The sequence below is a fragment of the Musa acuminata genome, chromosome BXJ2-4 (assembly GCF_036884655.1).
Source record: "Musa acuminata AAA Group cultivar baxijiao chromosome BXJ2-4, Cavendish_Baxijiao_AAA, whole genome shotgun sequence".
In the NCBI taxonomy this organism is placed as follows: domain Eukaryota; kingdom Viridiplantae; phylum Streptophyta; class Magnoliopsida; order Zingiberales; family Musaceae; genus Musa; species Musa acuminata.
The window spans coordinates 23745001-23771120 of NC_088341.1; the positions used below are offsets into that span (position 1 = coordinate 23745001).

The 26120-nt window shown below is 36.0% G+C and overlaps 2 protein-coding genes across 14 annotated transcripts in view; both read right to left on the reverse strand.

Annotated features, from left to right (window-relative positions):
- LOC135586633 (uridine kinase-like protein 3) overlaps positions 1–9562 on the reverse strand; it is a 29454-nt gene extending 19892 nt beyond the window's left edge. For 6 of the 9 annotated variants that reach the window (XR_010486049.1, XR_010486048.1, XM_065104270.1 and 3 more), the window contains exons 1-4: positions 9278–9562; positions 8315–8492; positions 1917–2008; positions 814–883 (exon numbers count right to left, since the gene is read on the reverse strand). Coding sequence is in view for 5 of the 9 variants with exons in the window: in XM_065104270.1 (XP_064960342.1) it covers positions 814–883; positions 1917–2008; positions 8315–8468 (316 nt within the window). In the remaining 4 variants the exon portion in view is untranslated. Of the gene's footprint in view, positions 1–813; positions 888–1916; positions 2013–8314; positions 8493–9277 lie in introns of those variants that run through there. The other 3 variants (XM_065104272.1, XM_065104276.1, XM_065104275.1) reach the window with 3 other exon arrangements.
- Positions 9563–10745: 1183 nt separating this feature from the next.
- Positions 10746–25937, reverse strand: LOC108951138 (uncharacterized). Of its 5 annotated transcripts, none has more exons than XR_010486050.1 (9): positions 25523–25935; positions 23909–23994; positions 22536–22783; positions 21187–21306; positions 20898–21051; positions 14949–15088; positions 14813–14848; positions 11015–11938; positions 10746–10929 (listed from the first exon to the last, which is right to left on the reverse strand). XR_010486050.1 is itself a non-coding variant. In XM_065104281.1 (9 exons), exons 2-9 carry the CDS (start codon positions 23982–23984, stop codon positions 11622–11624), a joined length of 999 nt encoding a protein of 332 aa, XP_064960353.1. In that variant the 5' UTR covers positions 23985–23994; positions 25523–25937; the 3' UTR covers positions 11496–11621. The 5 variants fall into 5 exon arrangements, 4 of the variants coding, with proteins under 4 accessions (XP_064960351.1, XP_064960350.1, XP_064960349.1 ...); XM_065104281.1 differs by lacking the exon at positions 10746–10929 and having other exon boundaries at positions 11496–11628; positions 11721–11938; positions 25523–25937; XM_065104279.1 differs by having other exon boundaries at positions 10746–11938; positions 25588–25935.
- Between the last annotated feature and the right edge of the window lie 183 nt (positions 25938–26120).

Sequence of the window (26120 nt, forward strand, 5' to 3'; positions counted from 1 at the left end):
CAAGTCAGAATTAAAATAAATCACAGAATCAAACACTTTTCTCAGGATTGGCCAGACTTAAATTTGGTTGACCTTGATGGTATCCAACTGATTCCAACTAAAATCGAACTAGTTCTGGCTGATGTCAGCTACTTTTTCTTAGACAGGAAAGGGCTAATTATGACTAAAAGCAACTGATGCACGTACAGGTTGCAACGAGAGGTAAAAGTTGAAAAGGTGGAAGTCTATAAGAACTTGGTGAAACTAACCACGTTGATGTTATATTAGTGCAAGAAATTCAAAGAAACTATTTCTCCAATTGTTGAAATTCATAGAGTACTAAATCTTTTGCAAAATTTAATTGAAGAAAGTGTGATGGTAAAAGCCAAATCCATATCACTCATCTTGCTGCATTTTAAGTCAAAGCTATGATACTGGGGTATTTCAGTTAACTTTCCAACTGTGTTATTGTTTTATGGCGTACTCATCGTGGAAATGGAAGACATATGTTGAGAAAAACCATCATTAGACATCAAAGATAAAATTTATGTTAAATACCAATGCATCCATCTCTAATTTAATTTCTAGAAAGTGATGTTTAAGTCAGTAGGTTTACTTTAATGGTTAGATATATTACATTGCAAGATTAACAAGAATTAAAACATGATTGATTCATTTATGATAACTTGATCAAGCAATCAGTGTCAGAACAAGTTAAGAAGCTAAACCATTTGTTGGCAGTCAAAAGAGAATTAATATTTCGAAAAAAAATCAAATTTGTTCATGTTATCAAGACAACGATTCTTTGAAACTCTTTGAACAATATCCTTTTACCTGGATGGTCAAAGTTATATTCATGTACATGATTCAACTCCTCTTCTGCCAAATCATAATAAAAAGATTCCTGCCATATCATGCTAACAAACAGATTAGTTTCCACCAATAGCTAGATAATATTTTGATTTTATATACATTATCTTCATAACAAAACATAAAGATAATTCAAAATTAGCCATTAAAAATGCAACTACATCACTATTTTCCTAGAAAATACTAGATAGTTTTGTTTTAACTACATAATGTCCTAGTCTTCTAGCAAAATGTATATCATATGAAAGAAGCAGATAGTTAATGACAAAAGTTGATAAATTTTATTTATCTAAAGGAGAACATGAGCACCCACAGTAAGCATGCATTAAGAAAATGTAAAAGATATTTTTGGTAAGATAATTGCCTAGAGCAATAGCATTGTTAGTTTATAGGCTGGATAACTTATGTTTCCTGCAAATTATGAAATTCATTAAATCATATTATTAATACCATAAATTATTTAAAAATTTACAAAAACATTTTGTATTAAGTATGAACTAAGAAAGTTCTAAATCCTGAGGACATTGCATTGGTAGAGTTGTCAATGGATTGGGTCTGACTTGAATTAATTAAATCCGATCTGAGATCCAATCAAGTTTGAAATGGATAGGAATCATGCTTTTTAGTTTTGACACAATGACACAATACATAAAAATATGACCCAAGCCAAATAATAAATTAATCAGAGAAAGATCAGGGTAGATGATACAACAATGATCCCATCAGATTCCTATATATAACACTATATTATATTCAAATTATATTAATTACAAATGATAATACAGCTCATTAAAAATTATGTACTATGTACATACTATATACTACATTCGTGAAAAGACTACTTTTTACCCAAGAAGATTACCATTTTATCCCTACATGCAAAATCACTCATCTATACAGTACTGCAAATTAATGCTTACTTTATCTAGGTTCTCCTTGAATCTCCAAAAGTACCAATTTGTATATTAAAGGTCATGCCTGTTTTCTTGCATTAAATGATTCTAATCAAATCAACTCCACGAAATAAAAAAGGAAGACAATATTTTCCAAGTCAGAACCATGTCCACCTGATTCACAAGGACAACACGTTGATCATGAAGTTTCTCTATGATCATATCACAAACAGCAGTCTTTCCAGCAGCTGCACCACCAGCAACACCTGTGTTTGACAAAACATATAAGAAAGTTAAAGACTAAGTAACTCAGACTTAAGCACATTATCAAAACAAGAAACAGCTGCAGTATATTAATGTCAAGAAGATAAGAATCTTGTTGGACCAAATGGGAATTACAGAATGAACTAAACTTTGACACATGCCAGACAAAATTAATCCTATAATCAACCACAAGATAATATCATTGAATAAGGCACATAAGTACAAGGATTTGCTGCTGGAAGCCAGATAGATGCCAGCTTTTGGCTGGTATGTTATAATGTGCTTCATTGCAGCAATCATATGTTTCTCATTAATGCAATTCAAGTCCTCGACATAAAAAGTCAACAGGATGTGCAGGAAAACAAACTGTGAGATCTCAACTTTCAGGTTTAGTTACTTATATCTTTTTTCCATCATGAGCACTTGTAGTGTCCGAGTCTCACACACTTTGAACTATAACGAACATGCCAATAGAAGCACAAATAATATGTATATGTTACCCTCACTTAGTGATATGATTTATGATGTTTATACTTCATAAATATAATAAATGACATGCTCATGTTTTCGGCTTTTAAGATTGAAATACATATTTTCCAAAAATATCATTCTCAGTATTCTACGAAATGTTAGTTGAGCACATAAACATTAGTGTTTACGTTAAGCATAACACAACAAGCCAAAGTATGCTAGCAAACTTGAATATAAGGTTATGTTATAGTAATAAGCATACATACAATAACTAGAAGTGAGGATTGAATTGTAATTGACCTTAAGTGAATCTCAAGGCTTGAATAAGTTTAAATATAATTAAAATAAGAAAGTTTAAGTTTTAAACCTCGTGTATATAGAGGATAATAAACTACTTAGGCATGGATGGAACAATGAAAAATTAAATGAAGATACAAATCAAAAAAGAGTGTTATACTAAAAATGTTAAGATACATAAGTAAGATTAAAGGATGAGTTTAGATCAAAAATGTCATCTTTGTCAAACCAAATTAAACTTAATGGAAATTGCTGCAACATTAGAATTACATTAGTAAAAAAAGAAAAAAAAAATAAAAGGAAAAAAAAGGAAAACTTGAAATAAGGTCTAATGGGATTGAACCCTAGATCTCAAGGCAACCTCTTAAGCACCTCTACCTCATCCTCTTCACCAACCTAAGAACCTATAACCTTTTCTTTTCTTCTTCAATCATTCTCTCGGCTTTTCTCATGAAGGCCAGAAAACTCCAACTCTAAGGAAGATTGACGTATGAAAAACTCAACTATTCCCTTGCTATCCCTAGGGTTTCAGTTTTACAGATTATAGGTTGATCTTTTCAACTGCTTTTGAGTAACCTAGACTTTGATTTTATCTATAATTTTTGGATATGTTTTGGATGATTTTCTTATGATTCTAAGGCCTCTGTATGAGGTACTCGGAATTCTCTGTTTTCTGAGAAAGGATCATGTTCGAGCTGAATTAACCACCTTAAGGATATGATTAAACTCTAGTCTTTTAATATGTTTAAAAAGGTTCCTTTAAGATTCTGTGAGATTTGAAATTGAGTCAATACCACCTCTGTATACCAAGATATGAGGCTTATAAGTTTCGACAGTCCCAACCCAGTTTTAGTATAATAGAATAGGTATTGGTAGTTGAATTAGGAGGGTAGTTTAGCCTCCAAACTCTAGTTTTAGTATAATATTTAGTTTTGTCTCTTAGTTTTCTACAAAATTTTATGATAATTCAAGATCGTTTGGCTTGATTGTACGATGGTTTGACTAATACTAACTAGTTCATTTGTTTATAGAGTGAATTGTTGAAAAATTGATGGTGGAATTTAGATGAATTTTCAGGTTGAATATAGTCTATTTTATAAGAAATTTTATCAAAGTTTTTCTATGAATTATTAACAATTTGAGAGATTGGGTTCTTAATTAAAGCATCTCATGACCCTATGCTCCCAATTTAATAGATGTATCGCTCCCTAACATGCTCAATCATTAAGGAACGTGATCTTTCATTGGCACCGTCATTTTTTAATTCAATCAGGTAATTATAAGTTGAAGTCACTACAAAATTGTAGTCGTATAAATTATTGTATGCATAATGTATTTTGGAAAGCATATTTCAAATGACATGATCATCATGAATTAGGCATGAGCTAAATATGAATGCATATATTTTGTAAGCATAAAAATATATGAATTACGATGAAAATGTATTGTATGCATATATATATGGTGACGTGCGGTATAGGAGTATACGTGTTTTCTATTATGCGTGGTGTAGGAGTACATGGACATGTTACGACGTACAATGCATATATATGATATGACGTACAATGTGGAAGTGCACGTACGTATTATGACATATGGTGTGAGAGTGCACGTATATATATTATGACGTACGGTGTAGATGTACACGTATATATTATGATGTGCGGTGTAGGAGTGCACGTATATCTTATGATGACGAGCAAAGTGAGAGTGCTCGTATATGTTATGATATAAGACGTAGAAGTCCATGAATTTGCTATGTTTCCTACATATGCATATAAGCATTTTGAATTATTTCGATGTAAAATTTTACCTTTTTTCTAGCATATGCTATATTATAGGATTATGCTTGCTAAAGAAGTCGTAAGATGAGGTGTTTATTATTAATAGTCTTGTGATAATGATTTTAAAATATGATACACATGACATGATGCATACTCACCTGAATAAAACTATAAAGGCTTATACTTACTGAGTGATTACTCACTATAAACCCTATTTTGCAGGTAAGGATACTAGTACTCCACCCAAGTAATTGGGTAGAGAAAGAAGCACGTGCAGGCCCATGCCAACGCAAATATGGACGATGGCCTATGGCCATTTGTATGTATAAATTTTGGACCTGTTATGTTTTTGTTTTCCTTTAGTTAGATAATATAAGTATACACGGGTGTCAAAACCACTATGTACAGGGGAAACCCTATTATTTTGTTTAGTAATTAGCATGTTTTAATTTTAAGATTGCCTACTTTCCACATTTTAGTTTAATTATTGATAGCAATAATTAAACTAAAATGTGACATCCTACTTTAGTCATGCGTGTAGGTATGAGTGGAACTAGAAGTAGGGTATTACAGCACTATTAAAGGCAATATGTGTAGTCAAACAGAGTAATCAAATCTCTTTTTCTTGTGTCTAATAAAACTTTCTTACGCCTTCTACTTCGCACTACACATGCTAATTGATTTAACTATTCAGTATCAACCCATAAAACTTAATGAATGTATCTAGGCTAAATCCAGTAAGATGTAGTCTAAATCAGGTAAGATCTAGGTTACATCTGACTATCTTGTCCAGATTCACCAAATATAATGTTAAATCCATGTGGATCTACCTTATTTTGACAAAGATGAAGCCTAGATATGTGAAGTTCCAGCCCGAAACCATGTGGATCTAGGCTAGATCCAGATGGATCTAGAATGATCCATGTGGGATCTATGCTATCTAGCCTGGATTCATGCATATTGTGGTAGATCCACATAGTTTGGGACTTGATCTTTATGGATCAATTCCTAAATTAAATATAAATTGAAGGCCAAACACAGAAATTTCTCTAATAATGACCTAATTAAACCTAAAATCAAGTACTTAAGCTAACAAATTTGGTTTGATTTACCTAATTTTGAAAATTTATTCAAATGGATTTCAATTCGAACTTTCTCTTTGAGAAATTGGGCCTTCTCTTCAAGTCTTGCTTGAATTTGGGAAAGTATTAGTGGGATTTATAGGAGCTAGAAGAAAATTGTTTGATGGGTAGGATTAAGAGTGAGAGGCTGAGAATAGATTAGGAAAAGAGGGCTGAATAGTGGTTCAACCTTCTTTATACCCCCAAAAGAAACCCTAACGGATCTCTTTTGAGTATGCCCACCCCGGTCAGGCTTACCTCTCAGTACAGGCCTGGTACAAGATGATAAGCCTGGTTTATTGGGCTTATGGAGCAGCAAGGCCTATTCAGAAATGGATGACCCAGTTCAGGCTAGTCGACGGTCCAGTGACCTGACAAATCAATATGTCCCGAGTGATACAGGTCCGCTCGATATGTCAAACCATGACCCTTGGTACCTATACAACTTGCCTAGCCTATTCTATAACCAAATTATAACTCATCATACTCCAAATAAAGTTAAATCAGATTCTAGAGACTTCTTGAAAATCCACTAAAAATGACATATGAAAACAAAATATAAGAAATTACCATAAGGACTTAGCAAGCAAGCTTTACTAGCCCTTTCTTGCCCTAACTTGGCTACAAATGGGTTAAGGTGGTTTCGTTGCTCAATCATCACCCTTTCAGATCAACCTGTCCATCTGATGGCAAGGTGATATGTTTCCAAATCAACCTTTCAAATCTTTTACTCTCATGTTTGGCAACAAACCAAAACCTGATAAGTGATAACATCCAATATGCAACATTGCCTATCCATTTTCCATTCTTCATCAAGTGCTATATATATTATGCAAGTTCTTAAGTCATTTGAATCCTTAAAGTCAGTCTATCAATTTAGAAGTTCTATCAATTTAGAACTTGAAACATCAAGTGTTATCAATTTAGAATTTCAATACTATTCTTAGCATGTAGTTCTAAAACAGGGACTAGGAATAATTTGTTTTTACAAGAATTTTCTTTTTAGCAATATATCTGTAAAAATCTTTTGCTTCCGAAAGGACTAACATTGGACATGGAGAAAAAGTTTCTCACGAACCACTTCAATGCTTATGGCTTAAAGAATCCATGTAAAAATTCCCTCTTTCAACCTATCAGCTCAACCTCTTCGAAGAGTCACCATGATGACATTACAAACCAGCCTGCAAACCTATGAACGAAAAAAACTGCAACTGTTATTCTAAAATCTACATAAAATAAGTCCTACATTTTGAAAGTTGCAGTTATACCACTTAAAGAAACATCTACAATATAACCTGCCTTAAACTAAAATAAGGGCCGATCATGATGCAGAGAAGGTAAAACTACTGAGAGCCCTTATATAGTAAGATGTGGCTCAATCCTGTGACAATTACCATTTCAATATTTTGCAAAGCATGAACCTAAACAAGGACCAAAAATTGAAGGCTACCTTGATCCAGCTGTATTGGTTTAAAAGGTGTGGCTTCCATTCAGGTTTTAGCCATTTCAGCTCCAACCAATAGATTTGATTGGTTGATATGAATTTGGTCCAAAGGGAAAACAGATCATGTTACTGCAAATGCATCTTCCAGGCTCACATTGACACAATGATACTGCATTTGACCTATTTCAACTTTCCCAATCTATTTGTCTTGTAGCATAAACAAGTATTTTCATCATAGCCAACTCAATTTTTTGTAGATCTTGATATTATGATCATTTCTTGCCAACATCCCCATATTAAAAGACGAAAAGACAGCTGACACCTAGCATTAAACACATACATGTTTATGATTTATGTCAAGAACTATGCATCCAGACTTATAATCTCCTAACATCCATAAAACATTTCGTCTAAAACTATACCTAACACACAAAACATTTCCTAATATTCTAGATTTTCTTGAAATATTTACATCTTATCTTTTTCTTATTTTAACATCCAACTACAAACTTACCAAAATGCTCAAATCAACAATACCAACCAAAACTAAAGTTTCAAGCCTTGATGATCCATCCTACAAATCAAATGATCATTATCATTCTCAGTGAAAATAACCAAATAATGAAATGGTTTATATAAAATAAAACCTACCAAATTAAATGAAGATTTAAAATTTAGGATATCCGTTGGACCTCTATGCCACCCCCACACACCCACCCAACCACCTCGGATGCATGACACAGAAAACTAGAAGCAATTAGGAGCTCATCCTATGTACCCTAATTTATGTGGCAAGTTGCAGTTCCCCTAAATGATTTCCAACAAATTTGATTATGACAGAAAGTTGGTAGAAAAGATGTTGCCAAAGACAAATTTGCTGGTGGGAGAACTTCTCGGCACATGGATTATGGAAATTTCCAACTTCCACAATTCTCTCTCTCTCTCTCTCTCTCTCTCTCTCTCTCTCATCTTTGTAAACTGTGGAAAATTTTTACATATATTTAACATCAAACAATAAATTTATCCCAAATCTTAATTCTTGTAACCAACTAGGAACTTTCTTGAATGCTTAAATTAAATCTTTTCTTACAAAGCATGGATAGAAATAAGTATTTATTTAATCACATATATAAATATGACAACAAGGCATGAAATACCAAAAAATTCGGTGAATCACTCATAAGAACTAACCTATTACGAAGGGTTCTCTGCAGCCATTCTCGGTCTCAGCAGTTGCTAGCAGCTGCTGTTCAGAATTTCTTAGTTCTATATCATCCACGTGAAGTCCAGAAAAGTGAACTCCTACAGAATTCTCTAGCAGTTCCTCCACTAACTTGGAACCCATGTGGACAGGCTATATCTAAGAATTCTGTGTCACAAAATAAAGAATTAGATGGATCCCATTCTACAGATATAGTCAGAATGAATTTAATGTTCAGCATGTGAGCATCAGACTTTGAATATTAATATAGAGGCAGATCACAATTTTTCATATGTGTGTGCATTGCATCAATGAATACAGAAAAATTTACAAGAAAGGCACAGAGTGTAACGATGGAATATAAATTCATGAAAATTGTTTGCTAGACTTTGTAATTAAGAATAGAACATGTGAGTTGAATATCAAGAATAACACAAAAGGAAAGTCTTATTTTCAAGATCACATGCATAAGATCTGCTGCATCCACTTTCGTGACAACTGTATACAACTGTACACAGAAACAAGGAAGATGAAGAAGGATCATATCATTATGGAACCATATTCACGAGTAATCCATGAACAGTTAAACCCAAAGTTTCTGTTGATGCTTCTGATTTGACACATTCGTTGCTATGTGCCAAAAACTCAGAGCATTCTGTTGGAAGGTTTCTTGAGATTCAGAATATACTTGCAATCCTTTATGATGCGTCATAATGAGAATAAGAAGATCAGAACCTATTAATCGAATCAGATCATTCATTTCCTATTTTGCCCTTCAGTGCCAAACTAAAGCAAATTAATACGCTTCTTAATCAGTTCGCTGGAATCAAATCACTCAAACATCCGTTGTTACCTTCATATTTTGGGATGGAAACGAGGCACCTAAGTTAAATATTGTCCCAAAAACGAAACAAAACACCATTTTTATCCCGCAATCCAGAAAGAGATCTCACATGAGGAGTTTCGAGACGACGCGTGGACCCAAAACCAGAAGCTCTCGCCGGGATCAATTCACATCACCACGACGAGCAAAGCTCAGATCCAATGCGATCGACTAGGAAGGGGAACCGAGAGATAGCAACGGCGTCCGTCGCCCGCGATGACGGCGGTGCCTTTGCGACGAGATCTTTCAGATTCTACGAATGCACTTCCCGATCTAAACCCTAGAGTTCGGATCTTCGCTAGTTTCCCTTCTCGGCCAAAAGAGAGCAAGAGAAACGTATATAGGAGTGGGGTTCAAGGACAGCAGCTGCCTACTCGGGTTCAAAGACACCAATTGCCCTACTGTGCTGCGTTGGCAACGATCGGTACCTTGCAAGTCCATTGGTAGTTCGCCATCTGTCCCAAGTTAGCCACCTTGGATGGCTGGCGGGGCTTTTCCCGTAAGATCTAACACTGGTCCAGTATCGGGATCCGTGAGACAAAGCCTTGCAAGGCGCATTGCAGCGGCATCGGACCGACCACTTCCACATGTTACAGGAACCCGGATGACTTGATGACGAGTCAGCCGGAGTACGGCTTCGGTCACCGACACTTATAGCGAGATGGGGGGCACGACTATGCTCACGTGGATACGTATGCGACAGGAATCACACACCGTTCGTTGAATCACGGACGGCATGATCGGGGGGAATAGGGAAAGGCACGGAAGGGGTTTCCAGAGAGATCCTCTGGAGTCCCGATATTCATGTCACGACTTCGCGGACGAACGGGAGAAGCGCGCAGCGCGAGATCGGGGCGGGAGGTGCGCCGCCGCCGCTCCCCTCGGCCTGTTTCGGGGCCCCACTGTGGGTCCCTGCCTTTAAGAGGGACCTTCCACTCGAGGGCGGAACGGGAAGAGGGTCGGGGAGCGCGGGGGAACGAAAATGGACGGCTGTGATTGGTGGTGTAACGAAGGAACCGCTGGAGATGGCTGAGTCAGGGAAGTGGCGGGGGCGGCTCCCAGGACGGGATATTTTATTGCTGGTGTACCTAGCCAATGTCACGTGCTGATTTCGTTTGTTTACACGAAAGAAAGAGACTCTCGGTTCATACCCGAAAAGCGAGTGGAGAATCTGCGGGCCCCACGGTGGACATTTTGCGAACTTTAAGGTCATAAAATATATTTTATATTCCAAAAAGGTATAAAATAATATAAGGAAATAATAATGTGCATCGCGTGGGTTTTGGTCGTCTCCGGGGGCTACCGCTTTGCTCACCCCTTACGTGGTGGTAGTGACATAATTATCAGAAGCATATAACATGTGAGCCAGTTTATCCACCAGATGTAGAAAAGAATTTCTAGAGATAATAATTTTGATTAGATTGATTTATAATTAGAGAACGATATGAAAATTTTGAACACATGGTTCTCTCCAACTAGAATAGCACCAAAAAAAAAAGAAAAATGACCACAAGGGTTTCAACACCTGCACAGGCCAGCATGAGAACCGCACGATTGATTTGGCTGCTCAATTTTTACACCATTCTGTGTCATCCAATATTGTTCACTTACACCACATTTCATGTTCGATCCCAGGTTTACAATTCTCCCTCGGTTGAGTTGAGGATACATCTGACCAAACTCTGTGCCAGCAGCCACCCAGGCATCAGGCCACGACAAATCCTGGGAAAGCTCAACATGAATCTCCAGAAACAAAAAGAATGACTACAACTTAAACATCTCTTCCGCAGGCAATAGGTCAGATTACCATTAGATATAAGGTCCTCATGTTCTTCTCCAGGATGACTATCTTCAGGAGCTGTGAAGCAGGTATCTTAATATACATGTTTACGGTCACAACCATGGATACATGACAACTACTGAACCTAACAGCACCCCTTCTTCGCCTTCTCTTGTTGTTGGTTCAAGGTGGAGGTGGTGGTGGTGGTGGTGCAGTTGGCAATGGCGGTTGGCCTAACTGAATGAATCCCTCCGAGGATTGAAGACCATAAGGCTGGTTTATGAGACTTGGATAGAGTTGCATGCCATGCATTGGGTAGTTTGGGAAAGGAACTGAGCCATAACCAAAAGGCATTGTAGGTCCAGAAGAAAACTGCATGAATTGGGGTGTAGTTGGTGGAGGTGGTGGTAGTGGCATAGGCAGGAAAGGAGGTGGTGGTGGCATTGTTCTTGAACTTGGTTGTGTAACAGGAAATGATGGCTGTAGCGGCGGAGGCTGATTTAACAAATCAGGATGCAGGAATGATGGCAAGAGCGGCCGAAGCTGTGGCAATGGTGGTGGCACATTGTCCTCTAGTTTAAGCCTCTTGTTATCAGTAGGGTGGTCTTCTTTAATTGAAAGGCTAAAGATGCCATCAGAAGCTGGAGAGGTGTGGACATGTATCAGCATCTGAGAAGTGGAAGTGGAAGCTGCAAACTGTGGTGCAACTGCAGCAGCTGCTGTTTCTGGGTACCTGTCTGTAACAGGAGCATTATTGTCTCCAGGAAGTCTATCCTGGCTGTATCTGCCTGCAGTAGTTTGTGATCTGGTGCCAGCACCGGATTGAGGGATAAGTTTAGGTGGGCTGTCAGGGAAAGCTGATGAGCTGTTAAGCCTTTGATCAGGTGATGAGGGACCAGTACCGAGCTGCTTATGTAAGTTGACTGATTGTTCATATCTTGATTGAGCAGCCTGAATAACAATTAAACAAAACCATGTTATGTGGAGATACATCATGTATCTTGTAGAAGAATCAAAATATTAGCTTCAAAAAGCATTCCCAATCTAGCAAACAGCCATGGCCATTAATAATTAACATTATCATAAAAAGCTCTTTCACAAAGATTACTCAGCACTTTACGGAACTATCAAACAAAGGGATAATGTTATTGGAATAATGGAATGTGGTCTACCGTATACCATTTACCGGTGCATCTCCAGTGTATCCTAACATTATATTTTAAATGCATCAAGTTTCTTTGTCCTAATATTTTCCAGCAAATAGTATATAGAACTAATTTAAGATTATTAAACCAAACAGATAACTAGAAGATCTAGTAATCTAATTAGACTCTGAAAAAATAGCCACTATGGGTGAAGTGAGAGAATCTTGAATGCATCTCTTAAGAAAATCGGCTATAGTGAGTCCAACAATATAGATTTGAACTGAAGTAAAAAGGCTAACTGATCACTTGTTACATCTTAAATTGGTTATCATGAAAGGATAACCATACATTCTATGAAGAGAGCAGATAAGAAAAATGCCTGCACGTGTCTGTTAGACAGAGACACAAATACTTATTAGATACTTCCTGGCATGTGAGACAGATTATAACATATTTTGAGACATACATCACCTATGCCTACGTTAATATATGGAACATATGTAGTAGTTCAATACAATCATATCATCTACATACAAATTTTAAAAATTGCAGATACAAGTAATATTTATGTACTTGTAAATTTTTAGTTTATGATGAATGAGAACAATCTCCTCATATTTTGTGTATATGCTTAGAGTAATTTTTGTGAATGGTAGCTCTTCTTCTCGATTACATATTTGATGATCTGGATTGCCTACATTGTATATATAAAATATCTCCTATTACATGATATTATAGCAATACATAAAACATACAAGTTATTAAGTGCCATATCATGTCCTACTTTTCTAAGATTTAGATTTGTTGTACGTGTCACTTCCATGCCATGCATTGGGCCCATGATTAAAAATATTAAAGCATGATCTTTGCATGGAAAAGAGCAACGGAAAAGATATGCGGAAACCCCAACAAACTTCTTGTGTTATTGCCCTGGGAAGACCTTGACACAATACCATGTAGTTGCTTTCTGATATCAGATTTAAGTAAACAAATCTCCAATCTAGCAACATGGAATGGATCACATACTATTCTCATCTGTAAAAGATAAGAAGTTACAGTAATCATAGCCTGAAGGATCCTGCTTCAATCACATACTATTCTAGGCTAATGTTGTCATCTGCAGTTACTATTTCTAATTATTATCTAACCAGTCACTTGGATTATCATCTGAAGATTCTGACCTTATATTTGTTTTATTACTAGAGGAAGGCATAGTATGGTGTAAAAGTATAATAAAGAGGCCTTTTTTTCTGCATCATCTTCACCCCATTGTATCAAATAGCCAGCCCTCATAAAGAAAAACTAACTGTAAGGGAAAAGAAAATCTATATCCCCAATCTCCTTCTTCTTTGGCCACCTCCGCTTCCTCTCCTCTTCTTCCTCCTCACCACCACCACCTCTAAGATGAGATTATCTCATTGATCAGATGGTAGAGAATGCTAACTGTATTCATTGAAATTACATGATGCCAATTTCACCCTAACCAAGTGTTCTTGGTATCCTTAGTCTACTTACTGATCCAGTAACTCCAGTTTGTTGAAAGATAGAATAAAGAGTTAAGCAAATATTTCCACTGAACTTTGCCTTTTGGAACTTGATGAGGTTTTAGTTTTTATGCACCTAAACCTAGTACATGAAAATGTCTCATGCCTACATTTGTTAAAGCATATGCCTTGTTGGCTTGTCCAATGTCATGTCTTCATACACGAGGATGGAAAGGAAGAATAGGACTTGGAACATAGGGATGGTGTGACAATAATGGCTACATCACTATGAATCTTTACGAGGTCAAACTAGAAATACATACTTTAGTCTCCACGGGTGGTTATATCAGCCATGTCAGTAGTCCTAACAGCCTGATTATTCATGACAAAAAACCTAGTATTATGATGACTTGACAATTTGAAATTTGTATAGCAATGTTGTCATTAACCTATGTAAATTTTCATTAATTGGACTACAAATCAACTATTCTGCTACTTTTGACAAGGATACTCTATTGAATTATGTGGATTTGTGAAAAAATCCAATTGTATGACTATAAATTCATGGACTCTCAAGAAGTCATTCAAAGACTTTAAAAGTCAGGGATAACACAGCATTAACATACAAAGAAACATTCCTCATGAAATTAAAGATTATAAAAAACCTAACAAGTCTGACATACTATTTAGCCTACAAATCTTGCAAACCTCACAAAGTCCCCAGACCTTAGATCTTGTTAGAATTTGTTTACCTTAACCTACATTAAGGGAGAGTGATGTTGTCATTATATAACCAGAACTCAACAAAAAAGACCTAATGAACTATAATGGAGCCAAATATGTATCATATAAGGGGTTCCTAAATCTGCAAGGATATATAGAAAATTTGCACTTTGGGATGGATATATAAGATATTATGGCACTTCATAGGGATACACAATTTTCCAAAAACCTTATAGCAAAAACTATAATATGCTAGTTATAGTAGGTTTCACATCATTAACATTGTCTTCCTCCTGGGATTGACTAGGGCCAATCCTGTTTAGCTTGTGTTATAGTTATCCTAATTGAGATTGACTAGGGCCAATCCTGTTTAAGCACAATGTCACTAAGATCACCAGACAATCCACAAAAGACTGTCAGATGGCATACTTCATAATTGAATTACACTGTAATTTGATATACAAGAAGAGTACCTGAAGTTGTTGATGGACCTGTTCAAACTTTGACTCCTGAATCCAAACAATTATGGAACTTTTTTAAATTTTCATATACACATATAAGAAGAAAGAACCTGCACAAAGCATTGAGGACAAACACATAGAAACCTACCTGTTCGTGAAGTGCCTTTCTTAAATAGGTGATCAGAGTTGCTCTCAAGGATTCAATAACTTTTAGTTGTTCTATGCATTCTCTTAATACACCATGCTGTACCTGCATCTTCCTGACTACTCCAGATCCATTGGAATTCCCTGTCCATCCATAGGATGTCATAAAAGACAATATGAGAAAAAGAAATTTATATTAAACTACATATCATGCAAAGAGATATCAAGAGAATAAGCAATTGTTGATCTCAAGACACATTTAGTCAGCATAATTAACAACCAATCTCTTTTACAATCCAGAAATAAATAAATGGCATTTGAAAGAAATTATTCTAACTTTGGTGATAAAATCAGGGAAAAAGCATATTACACTGAATTTTAATATACAATAAGGAAAATACTATAAAAAGATAAATAATTGTAGTAGGAAATAAATAAAATTAGAGAAGATAAATCACAGTTTATCACTCTCCAAATTTTTTCCTGACAAATGAGGCATCAGCAGAATACAACTCATAAGAAGAATTACATGGAAGAAAGGAATTCCAAAATTGGTTGACAACACATCCTCTCTTCATCCACTGTAGCTGATATTTTTTGTTTAACCACACAGATTCATATTATGTTAATACATTCTATAATATATCAGTTGTTTCATGGCCTTCCATTTTAAACTGAGACCAGCTCAAATTAATGACTAATTTGGTATCTTTACAAATTCTAGGTTCAAAATTTTAGAAACTAAAAAAAAAAGAGTTGGTATCCAATAGGTTAAATCCTTGAAAATTTTGAATGGAACTGTCAAGCCCACAAGAGTCTCTACCAGTTTAGGAGATGAAGATGGCACTTCCAAGCCCACTAGAGAAACCTGTCAGTTTAGGAGATGAAGATGGCATTGTCAACAAAAGAACCAAAGAACAAGAAAGTACCGGTAATCCAAACCAAACTGAGAAACAAGTTCTTGATAATCCAGGACTGCATAAATCATCAAATTTTCTTCGTATATACTGTTAACTCCAACTGTATTCAAAATGAAGCCTCTTCTAAGATGGCCATTTGAATCAATGATTTCACGGTAATGATCTGTCTTATTCCATTGAATTTTATAAATTTGCTACATAGATGAATCATTTGGTCATTCTAGCACTCTGCATACAAGCAGATAATGTCACTGTAATAGCATTAATATCAAACATGACTATGGTTCATGGCCACTTATGAGGCATGGCCATGCAGAATAGTTCATGACGATTGGGGAATTGCATGTGCACACGTCTTCACATAAACAAAGCTGCATAAGTTCCTAACTGCTAAATTGATTCAAAGGACACCTTGCAAGTGTTCAAAAATTTGATAGGACATGAAACTTTGCTGAAGTTTTATAAGTTAAACTGGATCTTATGGCTTTGATTAGATAAGATCATGTCCAAAAAGATTACTGAAAATCCAAGACAGATTTAAACAGTGGAATCTACTTCGTTAGGGGCCAAATTGTGTTTCAGTAAATCTGACCAATATCCCATTTGCTAAAACAAAATCCAATATTTAAAAGAAGCATATGTCAAAATTGCTAGTTACAGGTGCCCTGCAAGCCAATCACGTGAGTGATGGCACGTGTGATACGCTGCATAATCTCTTTTGGTTAATATTAATAATGATATTATCTCACTTTATATTATCTGATTAATATATTGTGATGTCCTTGAATATATGCAATGAGAATTGGATCATAATGAGATCATGATAATGAGACCAATTCGCCTTTAAACATAAAATCCTAAATATTTCTGGTCATAGGTTATTTGAGAAGGAAATCAAGGTAACCGGATAAACCGGTGTACCATATACTCGTCCATACGATGGAGGCAGTTGGTCTCATAACTGTTTGTGTGGGGACACTAGGGATATAGTATAGGTGCTCATTGGAGGATAAGTTCACTAAATGATTCACTTACGAAATATTTGATGGTTAAGGATACCTCATTGTCAGACAACGATTTCGTAGTCCCAGTTGTGTATCTGGTCCTTAGACTTGAGACACAAAGAATGTCTTGTTTGAGTACTCCATTCTTTGATACCGGACTTATAGATTTGAAACTTTCAGAACTAACACAGCCGGTCATTAGGAATAAGGGATTAAGATATTGGATGAATGATGGATTATAGATACATGGTAACTAAGGACAAATAGGTCTGATGGATTAGATCCCCTTGTACCATCTGAGGACTATGGCGTAGTGGCCTAGTACGTCCATAGTCGATGAGTTGAGTGAATTATTATGAGGATAATAATTCACTGAGTCAAAAAGAGTTTTGATAGGTGTAACTCACGGCCAACTCGGTATTTGACCTAGAGGGTCACACACATATGGTAGACAATACGACAAATAGAGGATTGGATATGAGATATCCAATAAGCCTATGTCTTAATGAATTCATTGGGTGAGACCCAATAAAGCTTAGAGTGGTTATTGGATGAAGATCCAATATCCATTAAGCTAGTGGTTATTGGATGGGGATCCAATACCCATTAAGGTCGATCCATTAGGATTAACAATAGGAGCTCTCTATAAAGAGGAGTTGGGGCTTCATGAGTCATAGGCTAGACCCTATAGCCGTCGGCCTCCTATCGCCTCCTCCCCATCTTTCTCTCAACCATGAGCCCCTCCCTGGTGTGAGTGGACAACAAGAGGGTCGGCCCCTCTCTTGACTACTGTTACGTGGTGGTGCGCGATCACAAGGAGAGAACCCGTTGCGCGAGGAGGTGCGTCATCACTGCGTTCGTTGTGTGGATTACTACTAGAGAGGAGTTCGCGAGAGCTTCTTCGTCCCACGGACCAAGATCTACGATTTAGGGGATATACGATCTCCCCTAGGTGAGAACGTCTCAATCTATTGATGCGGCTTTACGTTTCGAGTTTTATGCTCTCGATTGTCGCACGGCGATCTGATAAGATTTGTTTAGGAACGATTTTTGTTTTTATTTTCCACTGCGCATGTGATGCTCTCTAATGTTTCCCAACAATGTTATCAGAGCCAGGTTCCCCGTGCAATGATCGGTTATTAACTGTCTGTTGAGTGGAATTGGTTTTCTCATAAATTAGTTGTGTTTTTCGTCGATTTCAGATTAGGATAGCATATGTTTTGCATCTGAATCGTTTAGACAACAAAGGACCTTATCATCAAAGAGTTAATGGCAAAACTAGGGAAGGGCATGTTATTGATTATCTGCTGCATCTTTACGTTTTAGAAAAATATCGCTTGCAAACCCCTTACGCGGCATATTTGATGTCAACCGTCTCACTGGTCCAAACTACACAGATTGGCTCCGTAACTTGAGAATTGTTCTCACGACGGAGAAAATTCCATATGTCCTTGACATGGTAATGCCCGAGCCTAATGAAGGGACAAGTGAGGAAGAGATTACTCGCTACGAGAAGTATGTAGATGATTTCATCCTAGTTTAGTGTTACATGTTGGCCTCGATGACTCCCGAGCTGCAAAGGCAACATGAAAAGATGGATGTTAGATCCTTCCTCCTTCATCTTCGTAAATTGTTTGAGGAAGAGGGAAGGACTCAACGATCTGAGATATCCAAGAGTCTCTTCCGCGCAAGGATGATTGAGGGGGTATCGGTTCATAACCATGTCCTTAAAATGATCGAGTGGATTGAGAAGTTCATGGGTTTAGGAATGGTTCTAGAGGATAACCTATGTGTAGATCTCATGCTTCAGTCTCTCCCAGATTCCTTTTTCCAATTTATAATAAATTTTAATATGAACAAGCTTGAGATGACTCTCTCTGAGCTCCTCAATATGTTAAGGTAGGCTGAGAGCTCCATCAAGAAAGAGAAGTTAGTTCTCTATGTTGATGAGACTAAAAAGAAAAGGCAAAAAAATCCCTTAAGAACGGCAAGGGCAAGGGCAAACCGGCTAAAGCAAAGGTTGCTAAAAATGACCCAGCAAAGGACAAAGGCCAGTGCTTCCACTTTGGGAAATACGGGCATTGGAAGAGGAACTATAAGGAATACCTAACAGAAAAGGCGAAACAAAAGCTTGGAGAAGCTTCAAGTACATTCAAGATTGATCTTCATCTGTCAAAAAGTTATGATAATGCATGGGTGAGACCCAATAGAGCTTAGAGTGGTTCTTGGATAGAGATCTAATATTCATTAAGCTAGTAATTATTGGATGTGGATCCAATACCTATTAAGGTAAATCCATTAGAGTTAGCAACAGAAACTCTCTATAAACAAGAGTTGGGGCTTCATGAGTCATACGCTAGACCCTATAGCCGTCGGCATCCTATCTCCCCCTCCCCATCTTTCTCTCAGTCGTGAGCCCCTCCCTGGTGTGAGAGGACAGCAAGAGGGTCGGCCCCTCACTTGACTGTTGCTACGTGGTGGTACACGATCACGAGGAGAGAACCCGCTGTGCGAGGAGATGCGTCATCGCTGCGTCTACTGTGTGGATTATCGCTAAAGAGGAGTTTGTGAGAGCTCCTTCATCCCACGAACCAAGATCTGCGATTTAGGGGATATACGATCTCCCCTAGGTGAGAACGTCTCAATCTATTGATGCGGCTTTATCGCTCCCGGTTGTCGCCCGGCGATCCGATAAGATCTGTTTTAGGAACGATTTTTGTTTTCATTTTCCGCTACGCATGTGATGCTCTCTAATGTTTCCCAATAAAAACGTCTAGCATGAAGCAAATCAGCAATACAAATACCAATGCCAAAGTGTGTCTCAATAAATCCAAAATTAACAAGTGCTCTGACCAATTTAATCCAAAGGCCACTTTGTTCCATTTGCTAAAACTAAGTTCAATATGAAAGAGGCAGTATATTTCAAAATGTATAGCATGAGTGGGCCTAGCCTAACATCATAATTTGTTTGCACTTCATGGAGGCCCATAGAAGGCAATGAACATGTAAAAAATGCTGAATCTGCCAATCTGAAAATGGGAATCTTGACATGACTTCCTTGACCTACACTTGAAATTTAACTTAATCATCAACTTTTTATATGGGTTCTATCAACCATAGTGTGAAATTTTAACCAAAATTCACTTCAACTGAAGTGCATTAGCTTCAGCCAAAGCGAAAAGGGTTTCATCCTTCTTTGGCTTAGTCCAGCGATGATCAGTACATGTCTCAAACTTTTGATGGTTTTAGCCAAAACTGATTAAAACAGGTTAAGGCAAAAAAATTGTTACAGTGAATTCACTGTCGACAATTTGTAGTCGCAAGAAGCAGGTTTTTTAGGTTTCGTATATACAACCAATTAAGTGACAACTTATCATGACCATGTTCTACATATCCATGCTATTGAGCCTTGAGTTTCCCAAATTTCGAAGTTTTGCTGTCCAAACATCTTAACAGAGTATCAAAAATTGTACCATCATCATCAAACTATTCCTCTTCGTAAATTCAGCATGAAACCAAATAAGCATTTGCAACATCACTAACTAGCTACATGCCCATGCTACACATGTATTAGAATTAAAATCTATATAATTCTATTTTTGACAGAAAAAGGATATAATAGCCAAATTATCTTAATGTCTTAAATGCAGGAATATCATCTCCCGTAAGAGTATACACTTGTATTTAGTTAGGCACTCATAACATTGCAAAATATGGTACACATGGTCCATGCAAAAAACTCAAAGAGATCACTATTATTATTGACAGCAATAGCAACAGTGTTAGTTGTAATAAAACCATAGGAAATTTGCATATTACACTATTTATGATTGATTGGCATCCTTCGAGGACTCAAAATTTCCAAGATAGACACCAAGGTCAAACCACTGCATTAAATGAAATTGATTGCAGTCTCAGGGGTGGTTTCTAGGAATAAGAAAAGATACATGATAAAATAAGAAAATCTTTTCAAATTACTAGCTTTGATTGCATCAACAGCAGGACATTGTATGAAGGTCTAACAGTTACCTCCTAACTCACTCACAAGTTCCTTATCCACTTCATCAACGAGGTTAGTAGCTGCTTGACAATTTCCATATAAAGTGTCTTCGTCATAGGGAAGATCATAAATATGAGTATAGCCTGAAATGAGCTCCTCCAACTGTTCTCCAGATGGATGTTTCTGTGAATGACAAACATGCAGATATTTGTGCATATAATATTAATCAATGGCTAAATCTTATGTATCTTATTATATTGCACAAACACGATCAGCATGTGAAGAATGATTTCAAGTATAATGTTTTAAAATTCTCACCAACTTGTATCTAATGACCTTCTCGTTTATATTTTTATTCCCATTATCGCTTCCCAAAATATTGTCCTTAAGTACTTGTCCATGAGAACCAAAGACTTTGCGTTCTTCCCATATGTCCATCTGAAGATGTTATCATTCAAAAAGGAAAGGTAATTCAATTAAAGAATTAAACATTCAGATACAATTATGAAATTGCAAATGAACAACAAAACAATAATTTTCCCTAGATCAAAAAAAGCAAGCTATGCACGAGTCCTCCAACCAATACAAGGTATGGGGAGAGTCAAGTAGCTTTACCCATGAACGTAGCAACACTTTCCATAGTCTGAAACAGAGTTCTATATACCGATTCACCAGGTTATCAACACGTAGACCATCCTAAACTGGGTGGTCCACTTCTAAAATAGGGCTTGCTGCCCGGTAAGCCCTGTGAACCAGGCTTACTGCCCGGTTTTTTATTTATAATTTTTTATTTTTAAATAATGCAAATAAAACATCTGAAGTCTTTCTCCGCAGTCTGCCATGCCTGTGTTCATCACCTCTCATGCTGCCCGTCAAAGTATTGATCCTTTAATAATTACTTATAAGCAGATACTTTGAGGAAGTATCCAACACATATCAAAGGAATTATCAAACAAATCATATCAGACATGAATGTGACACTTACAGCAAGTATTTTGTAGCATACATGTTGGATGGTAATTAAGTTATCCACTCAACCATACCATCTTAAAATTTTCTTTGACAATATTTTGGTCAATACACACATTACTAAGATTGAAAAAATGAAATAATTAGTTTATTTCATGAAAAATAACCACATTAGTGAATTTATCATTTATGAACAGTTGAACTCCACAGCCAACTGAGTTTGAATGATGAACCAATATACAGAGAAGTGTAAGAAAATGTTGATGAAACCAAACAAAATAAAGATACTTTCCTAAAAGGATCAACATCTTCAAATAACTTCGAATTAAAATCCAAGTCACCTTCTATTACACTCACTAAAGCCAAAATAAATCCAACAAATTTTCATGTTCGTAAATAATGCACATCAAAATCCATGAATATAATTGCCTAGAAAGCTGTACAAAATTAAGTATGGTCTAAAGACATGAAGGATCCATGTCTGCAACTAGCATAAGTTTTAAGAAGAAAAGTATGGTTTATGCATATTTGCAAATATTCACTCAAAATAACCATGAACAAACTTGAATTCAAAAAAATGTGAATAAAAATTGAGAACAAATTATGAACATAATGTCATAATACAACAAGGTCAGTGATAAACTTTTTAAACATGACAAAAATATATATATATCTATATATAACTCAATATTTCTTACCAATCTTACTACAGTGCTTCTTCCAATCTCACCCCCATTATTAAATACATCACTAAGGGCACCAGGGATAACTTTCCAAAACTCATCAATAAACTCCAGACCCTTCCATCTGCTATTTTGCAAAATATCATTTGCTAGATATAGGAAAGATATTCGTTGATCTCTTGGAGCACAATAAAATTGTTGCTGCCATGTTTCCACAACCTGCTTTGCTTTTTTTCTATGGAAGATGCACCAATGTGATAAAGCTACTTAAGTTAAGTATATCAATGAAATAATGAGTGACCACAAAGAGGCTTAATTGAACTTATGTCTGTACAAACGGTCAAAGATTTAGCATATCAAAAATCATAATTTATACCATATATGGAAAAAAAAATAAAAAGAAATGAAAAACTTCATAATCATGAATAGCGTAGAGGATATTCTTGTTGTTATGTGTTAATCATGATTGTTTATATAATTTTTTTACAATTATATGAAGCATCAAATTTAAAGAGAAAAGGACTTCCCATATGGAACAGATCATGGATCTTCACAAGCATTTTTTAACTGAACCTGTTTGTAGTAAGATCAAAAAGACTACAGATAATATGAATGATGCAAGTGCATTTTTATTTGTATGACAAACAATAAATGAAATTCTAGCTGCTTGAAATAGTTCCAAAAAAATGTCACACAAAAGTACAACTTATCTTGACTATACTAGCATGCCTGCCCTCTTGAACAAATTCTCTTGCCTGACTTGTGAAGCGTGAATACCTTAGTGTGAGAAACATCCAGTAGCTTTTGTTGTTTTCTTAGACTTGAAGTACTTGAGTTTAAGTTGAAAAAATTACTTTGACACGTCATGCATGTTCCAACTCATCTAGTTTCTCTGACTAGTTCTTTGAATACAAACTATGGACTATTTTGAGAAGTTTAATAAAACTTTCGGAGTTATCATCAAAGGTGATTACCACTATTTTTTATATATATAAAAGTTATAAAACATGAGTACACAATATAATGGTACCCTAATAGGCAATACTCTGATGACATGGCTTACTTTGCTTTATGAGACATGTTTCATCATCACTAACTAGACTGCATGCTACCTGATATATATATTACTATCTCTAAGACCAACAGCACAAAACCAATTATAGTTCTACAGAGAACTCCTAATATTATCTCTAGGGGCTAGCAGGACAGCAAAGTAATCCAGTATCATGTTATAAGATATAAACATCATTAAATTGGGGACACCTAAAGCCATCACAAACAAGCTTGTCCATGAAAAACAGCCATAACGATTATAAGATATAAACATCATTAAATATCAAACAATACAATTCTTGCCAGTGAGCATATCAATAGAAATGGAAGGATACTCTCTATACTCTGCTGTCCATTGTTCAACTTGGTAAGCTTGTCCGCTAATACCTGCCCATTAAATGACCCATTCATAGTTCCCGATCTATATTTGAAAATTAAATATGTCAGAGAACATATAAAGTTGGCATTGAAACAAAGATCACATTAAAATGAGTAGCCATTACGAGCACAAAGCAACAGAGATGTGATAAATTCAACAAAGAAAAGCAAATATCAACCATATTAGTAAAAGAACCTGTAACTGCTATCAATCATGCATATCTTTCTCAAATCAACTTAACAAGACAGAAGTAAACCGAAATAGACCAGTTTAGATTAGTCTATCAAAACTCAAAAGTACTGTTTTTTGACTTGGATATCTACACCATCTTGGTAAGATATTAATACCAATATATATCAAAAAATTATTTTATCTTAGCTACAAATCATTGTTGCACAAACTTCAGTGTATCTCATTTGATGGATATAACAAAGACACTGAATCATCTGCCAACAGCCACAAAAGATCATTTGTGACACAACATTTGTTATGACCAAGGCAGACACAAAAGTTGACCCAAGTACCAATGCCACCGGCATAGCATTGGCAGAGCTCTTATGAAATTTTCAAAGCTATAAACCACCACTAGAATCATTTATCCAGGAAGCCTACTCCAATAAGCCAGATGGAGCTAAGAACATAGTCAAAACTTAACCGGAACCTTTGACGTAAGTAATTAGACCTTTATTACAAACCATTTAAGCCAGAAAGAAACTACTGACTTCATGATTTCTTTCTCTAATTCAGTTCCTCTTACCACTTGGATACCAGTTAAAATTTGGAAGTCAAATGATGTGAGACTGCAGAGCATGCCAAGAACCTTTAGAAAGAAGAAATAAAATTAATGCAGAGTTGTTAAGTTGCAACTCAGGGAAACATATACACACATAACATTAATTAACAACAGCCATAATAGTAAAAAAATATTTGACTCTGACGAGTATCACGATAACTCTAACATATGGTACAATAGTAAGATACCAAGTGCCAATATTTATAGATTACCATCAAGTAAGACACCAGAAACAAGTACAATGTATGCAGCATACATGTCAGTATCTTTTATAAAACGAATGCGTTGCCCGTCTGAAAAGAAATTGGACTATTTTCAAGAACTATGGCTCTTCTTGAGACGAGATGAAAGCCTCGGTTTAGTACAGTATAAGACTCATAAACTTCCCAAGGTAAAGAACAGATGTATAATATTTGATAGATTGACGACTACTTCGATGGTGAGATCAAATTTATTGCCCAGAGACTTCTGAATTACCCTGTCTCAGTACATTTAAGGAAAAAACAATCAACTCATAATGATTGCGCACAGAAGATATTTAAAAGTATATCACATCCAAAGAATTAAGAAGACTCGTCAAATCTGGTAATAGTCATATATATATATATATATATATATATATATATATATATATATATATATATATATATATATATATATATATATATATATATTATTTTTTTTTAAATCCACCTTTACAATATAAATAGTTAGAACAAGAATAAATTTAGCAAATTGCATACAAAGGTACAAACGCATAGATAAGGAAAAAGAAACCTAGGTTGATCAAAAGGAAACAAGAACAAAACCCTCAAGCCACAGAAATCTGCAGGCAATCCAACCAGCCAAATCTAATGCGGGCGAACTAGGCAAGAAGAGCTCGTCGAAGGAGGCGACAGCTTGGTAGATGGGCGCAATCTCTTCGTAAGCGCTTCTTGACGAGATGCTTCGTAAGCGAAGGTAGGGGGGAAGAATTAAAGTGAAAATAACTAAAACCCCTTTCCTTTGCTGGTTCGTTCCCCCTTCAAAAGAAAATAATCTGCCTCCTTGTTTTTGTCAGGGAGTACAAGAATTGCCACTTTGCCGTCAGGAGTTGGCGCTGAGTAGAGGGACAGAGAGCGGAAGCGGGAGAGAGAGAGAGAGAGAGAGAAAGAGAGAGAGAGGCGCGTTCAGACTAATGTTGGATTCTTAAGAACAACTTTCTCTTTATTTATATATATATATATATATATATATATATATATACATACATACAGAGACAGAGGATGATTTTCAGAAAGGATTTTTATTTTAGGGTTTTCTTTAACTTTTTTTATTTTTTCTAAATAGTATCTTTAATTTAAAAAGTACTTCTTAAAAATTAATTATATATTTT